This window comes from Lagenorhynchus albirostris, chromosome 6 (genome assembly GCF_949774975.1).
Source record: "Lagenorhynchus albirostris chromosome 6, mLagAlb1.1, whole genome shotgun sequence".
Taxonomy (NCBI): domain Eukaryota; kingdom Metazoa; phylum Chordata; class Mammalia; order Artiodactyla; family Delphinidae; genus Lagenorhynchus; species Lagenorhynchus albirostris.
Window position 1 is genome coordinate 65,566,672 of NC_083100.1, and position 14,616 is coordinate 65,581,287.

At 36.5% G+C, this 14,616-nt stretch overlaps 1 protein-coding gene across 4 annotated transcripts in view; it reads left to right on the forward strand.

The window, feature by feature from the left end:
* Positions 1-14,616, forward strand: part of SCN9A (sodium voltage-gated channel alpha subunit 9) — an 86,583-nt gene that overhangs the window by 11,253 nt on the left and 60,714 nt on the right. For 2 of the 4 annotated variants that reach the window (XM_060152733.1, XM_060152730.1), the window contains exons 7-12: positions 3,769-3,832; positions 5,414-5,555; positions 7,621-7,827; positions 9,504-9,791; positions 10,631-11,002; positions 13,762-13,891. In XM_060152733.1, the coding sequence (XP_060008716.1) occupies positions 3,769-3,832; positions 5,414-5,555; positions 7,621-7,827; positions 9,504-9,791; positions 10,631-11,002; positions 13,762-13,891 (1,203 nt within the window). The remainder of the gene's footprint in view (positions 1-3,768; positions 3,833-5,413; positions 5,556-7,620; positions 7,828-9,503; positions 9,792-10,630; positions 11,003-13,761; positions 13,892-14,616) is intronic. The other 2 variants (XM_060152731.1, XM_060152732.1) reach the window with 1 other exon arrangement.

Below are 14,616 nucleotides of genomic sequence, written 5' to 3' on the forward strand. Positions count from 1 at the left end.
GAGTATCATGTGTTTAAGGAATGGGAGAATAGCAGTGTGGTTAGACTTTAGCAAAGGAGAGGCAGAAGGGCAACAGAGAAAGTTAGAGAAAAAGGCAGGGGTCATATCATGAAGAATGTCTTAGCCCATGGAAAGGAGTTTGGATTTTATTTTAAATGCAGTGGTTTTAATCACTTTACCATACGGGGAGCTGATTGGGTAAGATAGATGGTAGATTAGAAAAAGGAAGACCAGTTAGGATGATGCTTCTATCATTCCAAACAAGACAAGGTTGTGGTTTCATCTAGAGTGGCGGCAGAAAGTGAAAAATGTGAGTTCAAAATGACACCTATAGAACTCACTGATGAATTAGAGAGGAGAGAAGGGCTTGGGGAATCTCATCTACGTTTCTGGCACAGTAACTGGATAGGTGGCAATGGGAAGTGAGGGAAGAGTGGGCAGGTTTGTAGGAGAAAGTCACTATTAACCAGTTAAAATTGAGATGTCATTGGGATATCCAAGTGGAGATAGAAAGTAGACAATTGGAGATTTAAGCATAGAGATCAGAGGAAATGCCTAGTTTGGAGATATACACTTCGAAGTAATCAGCAAAGGGAAAAGATATGTACACGCATACACACATCCTTCTGAAAATCCTCGTGTTTATAAGTAGGTAGACAATGGGAAACCTGGTGTTTAAAGCAAATTTGGTGTTTAGAAGATGCTCATCTCCACAACCCTAATGTCTAGAAGGCAGGTAGAAAGGAGGACCCCAAAAAAGATGCAGAGAAAAAGTGGCCAGTAAAGCAAGAAGCAAAGATATAAGTAGGAAAATCAAGAGAAAAAAGTATGTTGAGAAAAGGGAGTGCTTGTGTTGAATGATGCTGCAAGATCAAGGATTAAGATCAAGATCAAGGATGATGAGGATAGAGACATGTATGTTAGCTTAAATAACATGGAAGTCATTAGAGAATTTCATGAGCAAATTTTAGTAGAGCGGTAGGACACAAGGTTGGATGAAGGTGGTGACGGGTGAATAAGATGTCAGAAAGAAGAGAAGACAGTATGTGTAGACAATTCTTCCAAGAAATTTGGCTGTAAGGGAATCAGAATAACAGGGGCAATGGCCGGCATTTTTTTAAAAGATGGATTTTGATAGGGATGTTTTTCTAGTGCTAGAAATGAATGAGTAGTAAAATATGGATTAATAATTCAGGAGAGCAGGGGAGAGCAAGTCCTTGAGAAAGTGGGAGAGCGAAGGGGAGAGACATCTCCACCATAGAAGCAGGAGGAAAGATGGAAGAGCAGGCTCCAGCGTAATCAGAGGAGGATTAAGTCAAGCCCAGTGGCTTTTATTTCCACAGAAAAATGTGAGGTGGGATCATTGGCTGGCAGTGCAAAAGAGGAATTCTTCTCTTGGTATTACATTTTCCCTTTACATGTTAACCTTAAATTCTCTTGAGGCTAATTATCCTAATAATTTACTGTTTATTTGTTTGGGAATTATTTTCAAGTGTTCTACAAGACCAGAGTGAGCTACTCCCATTGCTTCACCTTTCACCATTCGTGTATTGAATTGGCTATGTTAGCCCTGCAACATGCCCGTACAGGCAGCTCTAGAGCCTGCTTTTATAAAGCAGCTCCTCAGTGATTGGTAAATGTGAACTGGTATTTCTTTAAAGGATAACTCTAAAGTAATCCTTCCATAATAAAAATGTCTCAGAGGTTTATGTATAAAACGTTGCATGATAACCTCCTCCATCCTCATTCTGCCATGCCTACCCTCCCCAAGGCACAGGATTTTTTGCAAAAATGAACACTGAGAGTTTTCACCCCAAACTAAGAGGCCTTATTGGTTTATTTGTGTCTTCTAATATTTGTATCTTCTACATAAGACCAAACGATGGCATATAAGTCAGTTAGTCTTATCTGAAGTTGTTTAATAAGAGCTGCTGCTCTTTTAGCATTGATGTGGAAAGCGTGGGTCACTGTGTTAAGTGTTTTACATGCCATAGCCTATTAGTACTAATTCAACAGCTCTACAAAGTAGGCGTTCTTATCCACATTTTACAGATGCAGAAGCTAAATCTTAAAGTGATAAAGTAATTCACCTACATAGGAAGGGGTAGAAACAATATTCAAATCCAAGTACATCTGACTTCAAAGTCTTCGTTCTGCTGTTACTCCAGAGCCTCCTAGAAATTACATCTTTATTTATTTTGACTTGAGCCAGATAGGAAGTTGGGCTCTTATTAAAAAAATTCTTTTTGTCCTTTATACCTTTACTGTATAGGTTTGGATCAGCCCCCTGTATTAAGAATAAGTCATTATAGTAAATAAAGGAAGAGTTATGAGTTCCTTTACACCTGAAAATGGGCACAGAGGGTACCATGAAAGGGGAAAATGTACATTTATTTCAGTTCTATATCCTCAACATCCAGAACTTAGTAAGTCCTAAATAGATGTTGATTGGTGAGTAAACAATGAGAGAATTTCAGAAAATAAATTTCCTTCACTTATAGTGTTGCCTTACCAACTCTACCCCTTCTGGAATACTTGGGGCTGAGCTGGGGGCTCTTTTCCTTCTCTTTCCCTCCCCTTCCCCAGCTCCACTTTCTCTCTGGGTTAACTCATCAGGTCCCATGGCCTGACGATGACGCCCATCTTTGTATCTCCATAGTTGATACCTTCACTGACCTCAAGACTCATATCAATCCAGTCACTTACTTGACAAATATAATTTAATACCTAATAATCATCTCATGTGGAGCACAGCTAAAACGGAGCTCCTGGTTGTGCTTCAGGCCATTCTGTGCCCCACTCTTCCTTATCCCAGTAACTGGTACCACTCTTGACCAGCTGATACATCCTTGTGTCTCCTCTCTTCCACATACCCCACATGCACTCCGTCAACACATCCCGTCAGCTTGATTCTATCCCCTTCTCTCCGTATCCATGGCTACTCTCTGAATCATAGCCATGTCACCTGTCACTGTAGTCACTTAGCTTGTATCCCTGCTTCCACACTTGCCCTCCTATAGTCCATAGTCCACAAAGCAGCCACAGCAACATTCAGAAATGTTAATTATTGTCTCACATCTCTACTTCCTACTTCTATTACTTCCTATCACACTTACAATCCAAACTCCTTTCCATGGCATGCAAAGCCTTGCTACGTGGCCCCGGCCTACCTCTGACACCACAGTCTTCCTCACTCACTGCACTATAACTGGGCTGGCCATTTTGCTTTTTTGTTTCCATATACCAACTTCATTTCTACCTTGGGGTTTTGCTCTTTGCTCTTCACTCTGTCAAGATGTCTCACGAGGGTCCTCGAATGGCTGGCTTCTCTGTAGCATTTAGGTTCCAGCTCGAATGTCATCTCTTTAGAAAAGACTTCCCTGACCACATTTTGTCACATTGTCTTAATTTATTTTCTTTAGGGCATTTATCCCTATGTGAAAATACCTTGTATATTTACTTATTTACTTGTTAAGTGTCTTTCTCTATCCCCAACCTCCACCCTTACCTAAACATAAAGAAAGCTTCATAAAATTGATGATCTTATTTATCATGTTTGTCATCATATTCACTGCCTGGCCCATAAGAGGTTATCGACAAATATTTGAAGGAAAATATATAAGAATACAATAAATAAGTGAATGCCTATTGCCTGGCACTGGGCCTGAATATGTTTGTAAATATATCTATATTAATTAACTGACCTGCTGTGTCACTCTTAAAGCTTACACTCCATAATGTCATATTGTTCAATTTCTTCCTGAACAGAATATTTTTATTACTTGGAGGGATCCAAAGATGCTCTCCTTTGTGGTTTCAGCACCGATTCAGGGTACGTAATATTTGTTTTCAGTTTAGTCCAAAGGCTGGGGGAAAAAAGAAAAATCAAACTCAATCAGTTTGCTAATAAGAACCTTTGATTCTATATTATTTTCATATATTTCATGGCATTTTTTGACTCATTCTGTCCCACAGTGAGTCCAGAGTTTAAAACTTTCATGGTTAATGCATACCATACATTTGAAAGCAATACTTCGAGGTAGTGCTTGAATTAAAACAAGATACAAATCATATACATCCTAAGAAAGTAGAAAAAAATTACTTCCAAAAAACCCCACCAAAAGTTGGATGGATAATTTCCAGCCTTTCTTCTTTCTGGGAAGAAGAGTGACAAAATCAACTTTTCTTTCCATCCCCAAATTATACTCATTCTCCCATCAAGTATGGTTCATAGGTGACAGAATGCAGTGACAGTTTGGCCACTCTAAACAAAAGGATCCCCATGGACTGGGTTAAAGATATTTTAAGAATGTCGTGTTTATGTAAGTACCCATTTTGTTCTTTCTCCCACACACCGACTTTATTTCTGCTGCAGGGCCTTTGTTCTTGCACTGCCCCCTGCCCAGGAGGAGGCTCTGGGTACAGTGGGAACATAAAAACAAACAAGATAAGGTTGCTGCTCCTAAAGACACCTCAGAACACTGTGTTTATTTGACATCATGGATACCAATCCACTAACTTTAAAGAGAAAAAAAGTCTTTAACTAGAAATCTCTATGTACTTACACAATTGTTATCTATTGACTGTTCTTGATTCTAATTCACCCCAAGAATAATTTGGGGTGACAATTTTATTTGAGGCCTATATATCAATCTTTATGGGTACAAGAACTACTATATGACATCTGGTGAAAGTTTCCAAGTCTTATTGATTGATGTTGATGATGATACTAATAGCAGCTACCATTTATTAAATGCTTTCTATGTGCAGGAACTAGGCTAGGTAATTTGCATACATTCTCTTCTTTAAACTTAATAACAGTCCTAACCTTTGGAGGTTGAAGGAAAATATATAAGACTATATATATAAATATATATATTTATATATAAATAATATATACATTTATGTATATATAAATATATATTTATATATAATATATACATTTATATATATAAATAATATATATTATATATTATATAATATATATTTATATATAATTAATATATGATAATATATTTATATACAAATAATTTATATTATATTATATATATTTAATATAATATAATATATATTAAATATAAAAATATATTTATATATAAATAATATATTTTATATATATATATATATATTTCCTTCAACTTTTAACCTTTGGAGGTAGGTATTATTATCTTGTCTCACAGAAAGAAGGAACCCGGCCTTGGAGAATTTTAAGTAATTTGACAAAGTCAACAACTAGTAAAAAGTAAGGATGGGATTCAAACCCAGTTCTTGCTGACTCCAAATAATGTGTTCTTAATCATTATTCAATATTGTCCCCCTGGAAAGGAAACCTTGAGTTTCCGACTTCTCTGTAGTACCCTTTAGCTTGCATCCTGAAGGTACTCTGACTTGTGATATCCTTTTTCACATGTAGTCAGTGTCCAGAAGGGTACACCTGTGTGAAGGTTGGCAAGAACCCCGATTATGGCTACACGAGCTTCGATACTTTCAGCTGGGCCTTCTTAGCCTTGTTTCGGCTAATGACCCAGGATTACTGGGAAAACCTTTACCAACAGGTGAGTGCCAAGAGAAACATGCATTGCACAAAAATCTGATGTATGTTCCTTACCAGCCTTATATATGAGATGTTTTATTAAATTTAGAATGGAGAAAACTCTATTGTCTTAGTACTAAAATTAGACATGTTCTATTTCCAGCACTATTAGAATGGATAGTTCTTAAATCATAAATTATTTTCTTACTCTTCTGGGCTTTTTGATCTCTAGATCTCTTTCCCTCTTTCTGAATATAGCATCCCACGGGGTCCTAGGTAAACAGCAAGAAATATACTGTAATGTTCTCTCACAGCACTCCTACACACACTATGCTTTCCACACTTGCCTCCCTGCCTGCAGTGCCCTAAACACCAGGCTCTCCTGTGCTCACTGTTCTTTATTTTGTGCACTCCCGTGTACAGTTGTTCTGGACTGAATAGTATCTCCCCCAAATTCATATGTTGAAGTCCTAACTCCCAGTACCTTAGAATGACTATATTTAGAGTTAGGGCCTTTAAAGCGGTAACTAAAATGAGGCTATTAGGGTGGGTCCTAAACCTATCTGATGTCCTTATAAGAAGGAAACATTAGGATATGAGTAGAGATACACACACACACACACAGAGAAAATACCTTGTGAGGACTCAGTGAGAAGGTAGCCATCCACAAGCCAAGGGGAGAGACCACAGGAGAAACCAAACCTGCCAATACTTTGATCTTGGATTTCAATCCCCTAGGACTGAGAAAATAAATTTCTGTTGTTTAAGTTACCCAATTTATAGCATTTTGTTATGGCAGCCTGAGCAAACTAATATGAGAATGGAAGACTCAATTCATGTCTCTGAGTTTTTCTCTCTCAACTCACTTGTTCCTTCTTCTACACCTCCATGCCCTTTGTTCTTCAGTTTATAGCATCCATCTCTTGTACTGGAATTCTTCATTCATGTGAACATCTCCTCTCTAACTTACATGTGATCCTCTTGGGATTGTGGCTCTATCTTTTCACCTATATGTTATCAGTACCCAACCCCAAGAGGAAGGAGATCAAAAATGATTATTCTATATTATAAAAAATAATGAATCACTTCTCAAATTGCTACAGATTCTTCTTTTGGCCTGTTTTATGTCTGTTTAATTTCTGAGAATATTACAAATGAATGTAGAAATTATATAAAAATCTTACTTCACAGGAAAAAAAAGAAATACAAGCAACTTTTTAAGTATGCAAAAAGATACTCACCTTTACTGCAAATTAAAACTGGAGTGACATATAACTTTTCACCTGTCAGAATGACCAAAATCAAAAAGTTGATCAAAGGAGAGATACTGTCTGACTAGATGTGGGGAGGTAGACTTTCTCACACATGTCTGGGAACCACTGGAGAAGATATCATGGCAATTTCTATGAAAATTAAAATGAATATTCCTGTTGACCTAAGAATTCCACTATAAAGAATTGATCCAAAAGAAGAAATCAGTAAGAGCAGTAACTGATAGAAAAGGCAATTGAGTTACCATGCATCAGAGATAGAATAGAGAGACTTATTTTTCATTTAATATCTGTTTGTACCATTTGAATTTTTTACCATGTATTACATTTAAAAAATTTTAATAAATGTTAATTAAAAATACATAAAAGATGAATGCATAAATTCATACAATAAGGCTATCTACCTTGTGTTAACATAATCATTAATACTTCTTAAAGATATAATTTTATCAGTAAATGATACTATGGAAATTATCTAGTCCTATAATTTGAAAATGAGTAAAGCAGCTAGTTTTTGAGTAATTTTCAGATTAGGGGAGAAAAGATCCAGGGTTATTATTATGCTTACTAATAGTCAAGAATCACACTTAATTTCAGTACAAGCTTAATTAATTGCTATATCTTTTGTACTGAAAAAGTGTGTATTTTAATACTGATTGTTTTCAATGAAGATACAATTTTATTCCTTTATATTTTTGATAACATGAGAGTATACAGAACTGTACGATTTACATACCTAATATGCCATTCAAGTTGAAATGATTTATCAAAAAAAACCTTTGTGTTATTAAAATAATAATTACCATTTTTCCCTAGACACTGCGTGCTGCTGGGAAAACCTACATGATCTTCTTTGTTGTGGTGATTTTCCTGGGATCCTTTTATCTAATAAACTTGATCCTGGCAGTGGTTGCCATGGCCTATGAAGAACAGAACCAGGCAAACATCGAAGAAGCTAGGCAGAAAGAGTTAGAATTTCAACAGATGTTAGATCGACTTAAAAAAGAGCAAGAGGAAGCTGAGGTATTGTTATTTGATTTAAAATTCTTCCTAGAAGTAGAAAAGCAGCGGAAACAGCAGAAGCCCTGTGGCCTATGCTCAGCCTTCCCCGGGGAGATTTTCCTTCCTGGTTTCCTTTCATTTTTATAAGTGAAAACTGAATTTTCAATCTGGTGTGGTCAAAGGAAGCAATTCTGGATTGAGTTAGAACTGACATCTGCCCCATTCCACCTTCCCACATAATCAGCTCACTCCAGCAAGGAGAATGTTCTAAACTCTTCCTCCTAAACCTGTTACTCACAATTCCTCTGTGTGTATGGCATTATGCAAAGTCCCAGAACGTATATGATGTATTTCCCCAGAGTAACAATTGTACACAAATGTTTAGGGAAAATTATTTGATGTTAAAGTTAGATACTCTGTGGGGTAGAAAGCAAAATGTTCATCAGTTTTGGTTAATGTTGCAAGGATTTTAAGATAACGTGTGAGATGTTAAGAAAATCATACTTATGATTGTGGCCACTTTAGGTTAAGTCACAAATTCTTGAGGATTTCTCCTTACTCCTGCCTCCAAAGGGGTACTTCAGTGGAAAAGTTTGAGGAGGCTTGTACTAAGAGAACCAAAATTTCAAATATTCCACACGTGTTTGATGATTTGACCTAGGAAATCTCTTCAAGCAATCTAACCTATTTGGGGGAGGGTAGTAATCTGTGATGCTGAGAAACTTTGAAGCAGACAGATGTTCAGGACATTATTTTAATAATATTAAAAATCAGAAAGCATTTAAATTTCCAAAAATTAGAAAATGGTTAAGAGGACTATGATATGTTTGTGTCGTGGAGTATTACTCGGCCATAAAATGATGTGTTTTAAGAATATTATGACAGGAAAAGGTATTAATATAACAATATATTAAGTTGTAGAATACAAAATAGAATATAGGATACAAACAATTTAAAAATCATATATATAAAGAGTGGAAGAAATGTTAACACCAATTATTGCTAGGATGTAGGTTTCTGACTGATTTTTGTTTTTTATTCACAATATCTTTATTTTCCAAATTTTTACAAGGAGTATTTTATTTTAATAATAAAAATTTAATTTTTATACAAGGGGTAGCACTAGGCTATCCCAGGAATTTCCTAGAGAACCCCTAAAGGCTCTTTCATTTTCTTGAGATATTATTCTGTAATAATTTATTTTATTTGCAAATAATTCATTCTTCATTAAAGTATAGCTGTACCTGAATTTATTGATAATATTGAGTTAATTACCCGAACAAGATATACAAATGAATTATCACATGGTTTATGTGTTTTATGACCCAGAATTACCTAAAATTAAAACTTTTACATGGTTTATGTGTTTTATGACCCAGAATTACCTAAAATTAAAACTTTTACGTATACAATTTAAAATTCCACATATACTACTTAAATTGCTTTACTATATAGTAATAGTATGTAATAGTTTAACTCCAAGGCACAGTATGGCTTTATAACAATGCAGGAGAAGCAATAAACATGTATTTTGTAAGCTCTCTATTCAGAGTGCAAAGGAAACGACATTACTTCCCTTACAAGGGACGTGATTACATGAACAGTGTAACTGAATTTGTAGTAAACAGGTGCCCCATAATAGGGTTTCCCAGACTTTGGAAATGACTCACTGTGTGTGTAACCTCTTGGTGCAACAGGCAATAGCAATGGCAGCAGCTGAATATACAAGCATTGAGAGAAGCCGGATAATGGGCCTCTCCGAGAGTTCTTCCGAAACATCCAAAATGAGCTCTAAAAGTGCTAAAGAAAGAAGAAACAGAAGAAAGAAAAATAATCAAAAGAAACTCTCCATTGGGGAAGAAAAGGGAGATGATGAGAAATTGTCCAAATCGGAATCCGAGGAGAGCATCAGGAGAAAAAGTTTCCACCTTGGTGTGGAAGGTCATAGGCGAGCACGTGAAAAGAGATTTTCTATCCCTAACCAGGTACCACTGACACCGTCACATGCATATCACCAGAGGTGGCATCATAGAGCAAAGTGTTCTGAGGGAAGGGACCTCAGGAGAGGAGTGAATTGTTGTAGCCACTGACTACGGAACAAGACCCACGTCTTGTCAATGCCATGGACTGGCTTCACCTCAGTCCTACCTTTCTCAACCTTCATGTACCCTCAGTCCCCCATGATTGTTTACTCTCACCTACATGCCCTATATTTTCATTCCTTTATTACTTGTTACACATGGTTTCCTCTAAGTGGGATGATTTTCTTCCTTGTTTGCCTCCTGGCATAGGACCACCCATTCTTTATCCATTAGCTTAGGTGCCACCCATCCACAAAGATTCCTCTGTCCGCTCCACTCTTCCCAATCTGCTCTTCAGTTACCCACGCAGAATTCTTATCCTTTTTATCTACATCATCATTTAAAATTTCTATCTTCTACTACTTAAGTCTGTAAGACCCTTCCAGATACATACAAAATAAAAGTCCCTGCCTTCAAAGATTTCATAATCTGGTTGGGGAGACAGAACTTGAATACATGTGATATCAATAAAAAGAAATATGACAAGAGCAGTCCAAGCTAGTTTTAAGGTAACGACCCTGTCATACCCATTTTCCATTATTCACTATGCCTACCACCTTGTCCTGTATATAGCAGGCACTAATGTTTATTCAATTAGATACTTCCAAAGAATATGCAGTTTCATTTAAACCTGTACAGAGCCACCTGCCCTCAAGCCAGTGGTCTCAGTGGAAGTTATGGGAAATGAACTTCTGTTTTGGGGTGCTTCAGCAGATACGTGTCATCTCTTATTTTTTCTGCAGTCACCACTCAGCATTCATGGCTCCTTGTTTTCTGCAAGGCGAAGCAGCAGAACAAGTCTTTTTAGTTTCAAAGGTCGAGGAAAAGATATTGGATCTGAGACTGAATTTGCTGATGACGAGCATAGCATCTTTGGGGACAACGAGAGCAGAAGGGGCTCACTGTTCGTGCCCCACAGACCTCGGGAGCGGCGCAGCAGTAATATCAGCCAAGCCAGTAGGTCCCCCCCAGGGCTGCCGGTGAACAGGAAGATGCACAGCGCCGTGGACTGCAATGGTGTGGTCTCCTTGGTGGATGGACCCTCAGCCCTCATGCTCCCCAATGGACAGCTTCTGCCAGAGGTGATAATAGATAAGGCAACTTCTGATGACAGTGTAAGGATGTTTTAAATACCTCAGGCATGGCTCGGCCCTTACTCTTGCATCCATCAGTCTCTCTGCTGGAGGTGCCTTCTCTCTGGTCCTGTGAATGCCTCTGCATCTTACAATACCTTTTATGTTAGAAACACACCTTTAACTGATTAACATATTCCTTATACTATTGTTATAGGTATCTAATTCCAAGATATTTAAAACCCCATTTTTGAAAAAAGGTACTTATCTTCTGTTACTGTACTTGATTATGAATCATCCCCTTAGAAAATAATTTATAAAAGATCTATATATCAGCACAAAGTGCATTGATAATGCTGATCTTACTAGTTGATAATAGGTCCCATGTCTCTAAGGAAATTTGGATTATTTGTCACCTACTGCTATTTTTTTCAAGTCACTACTTAATATATACCTTATTGCAAGGATCTTATTTGAGTTGTTAATAATCAATAATAGTAATAATAATAGCAGACACATTAGTATTTACAACAGCCCTGTGAGGTGATATATTATTATCCCTGTTTTACAAATGGGGAAACTGAGGCACAGGGAAATAAAGCAGTTTGTGCAAGGTCACTCAGCTAATAAATGGTAGTCCTAAAGTTCAAACAGAGACCCTCTATTTCAAAGCTTGTGCTTTTAACCACCATACTTCCTCTCCAATGTGTGGTAGGCTTCTTGGAAATAATTTAGAATAACTGTGCTTTTTCCCATACATAAATGAAACTTACTGTTTTCATTAAAAAACAACAAAACTCTTTTATCTGGAATCTATGAATAAAAACATAATATCCAAAACACATACAGAAATGCAAACGTATATATATAAAGACAAAAACAAAACACCTTTCCAAAACAACAGTTTCAAGAGTTTAGGAATCATTGAGTGGTTTGAGAAAAGGGTGTGATGAGGCTTGAAAGTCTTTCTGGTTTATGGAGTATCTAGGTAACCTCTTAAGGCCACTCACTATGTTACACTGCATTACTCAGTATCAGCAAGGCTTTGACTTTGAACTTGGGCTACCTATTCATAAATTCACAGTTGCAGACAATGTAGTATTTCAAGTGAGAATAAAGTTCCATCAGACCCATGGCCACACACATATTTTCGTTTGGTTTGAAAGAATGCATGTGCTTTTAGGTCACCTGTGACCTCTATGCTTGCACGATACAGCTTCAGCCCTCTGTCAAGGTATTTTTCCTTATCAAACAAGCATGTTAAATTTCCATAGAATCAGATCTTTGTTGTGTTTTGCTTTTCAACAATGTGTATTACCTGTAAAAGATTATATAATGTGTATCAGATTTGGAGATTAGTTCCTATTTTTAAATGAAATGTTTCATTTAATACTTCATTTTTACCCACAGAAAAATCAGTAGCACTCTAAATCCTGAAACTAAAACTACAAAACTTGAGTAATTGGTGGATACTTTAAGATTCAATAGAAATGCAAAACATAATAGTGTGGAATAATGTACAGTTTAGATGAAAAAATTGCATGAGAAATAATATAAACTTGACACCTGAGACATGTCTACATGGAGAACAAATTATTTAATCAACACAGCTGATTGTTTGGGGGAAAAAGAAATCTCTGCTTCTGGAAAGTCAGTAAATTAGAGAGTATATCAGAGAAAACATGGTTATAGAAAGATTTCTATATAAAGCCACCTGCAGATATGTGTGTGTGTCTTTGCACATACACATACCTGCATACATACACACATACATATATTTTTGCCTGCTTGTCAATGTTTTAATATATACACAAATATAACTATATATAAACAACTGTACAACTTTACAACTCTAGATCTGTATATCTATATATATGTAGAATGGTGTGTGTGTGTGTTTATACACATGTACATACATACCACACACAACTAGATAGATAGATGATAAATGTAGACTTGTATAGTTGTTTGTATGTATATATATGTGTGTGAGCATGTGTGTGTGTGTGTATTGTTGGCCTGCACTGAACTGGCATAGTGTTTTAACTTTGAATTAGTTGCTAAGATTTAGAAATAAGACATCTTCACATAAAAATGGGTATACCTGGTAAGACTGAGCTCATATTCCTGCATAGCAGCAATCCTTTAGAGCTGGAGAGTGGTCACCTCTTTTAGATGGAGCTTATATTCTCCATTTTGCTACAGTTTCCATCAGTCTTAATTGTCCTTTTCCAACTGAGTCATTTATCCTCATAGCTTCAGAGCAGTTCATGAGATCTTCCTTGGCAGTGAGAAACAATCATTACAGTTGCCTCTGTTATTGCTGAACCTTAACAAGGGATAATTACAGAAATTTAATTTAACCTAGAAATCTAGGTTCTACCTCTTTACGCACACGCCACTTACAACAATTGTTTAGCTGTTTACATGTAGGATTCTTACATAGTAAAACTATCTGAATAAATTGGAAACCCTGAAAGATAGATAATGATAGTGAATTTAACAATGAAAGCAGCTCATTTTATTTTTTATTTCCTAAGTACTGATTCATTTAATACTCAAGCAAGACTGTAAGGCAAGTGCTATGATTATCCCTATTTTACCAATGATGAAACGGAGACAGGTTAAGTAACTCTCCTATGATACACAGCCTGTAAGTAGCAGAGCCATGATTCAAATCAACAATCTAGACTCTACTTTTAATTATTCACTACAACTATGTGAGCAAGATTTTATTTTCTACCTACAATTTATTAGAATTCCATTCTTAAAACTGTAATTAATCATCTTTTTTTTTTCAGGGTACAAACAATCAAATACACAAGAAAAGACGTTCCAGTTCTTACCTCCTTTCTGAGGATATGTTGAATGATCCCAATCTCAGACAAAGGGCAATGAGTAGGGCAAGCATATTAACAAACACTGTAGAAGGTATGGAATAATATTCTCTTTACCATACAGATTTTTAACAAAATTCAAGTAAGTCCTAGTCAGCCTTAAATAGATATAGCAAGTTCTTAGAAAGAATTCAAAGAATATAAAATGGTTATAAACAATGGTAAGGCTAACCAATGGACACTAAAGGAATTGTCTTTATGTGCTTAAAAAGTGCATAAAGTTATTTGTGATTAAAGACAGGCTTTGGGTGATACGCCTTTCAAAGCTAGATAGCTTTATGGTACTAAATGAAGAAAGGGAGGTTAACCCAGGCCTGTGTGGTTCTCTCACTATGTATTCTTCGAAACTTTACCTAGTCTCTTGGAATTGATCATCTTTCTAAAATGTGAGAAAATAATACAAACTTCCAGGTGTTTATACAGTGCTGCCTCTGAGCACCTTCTATAAAATTGCAAAATGGTAATATGTGACATGACATCTGTTAAGATTGTGATCCAAAGGAATTAGAGAAAGCAGTTCAGAGAATATGATGTGAATAGTAGCGGTTGGTCAAAGGGTGGCAATTTAAAAAATGTGTTGGCTCCCACCTTCTCTCCCCACAGTGTGCCCCAGGTCTTACCTTGTCCGTGGGCTACCACCTCATCCCCCGACATACCCATGATGGGCCCAGTCAAAGTTTTCACCCACGTCCTAAATTTATGATGAGAACTAAATGGGCTAATGGTATTTAGTGCCTATTGCATGAGTCACTCTATAAA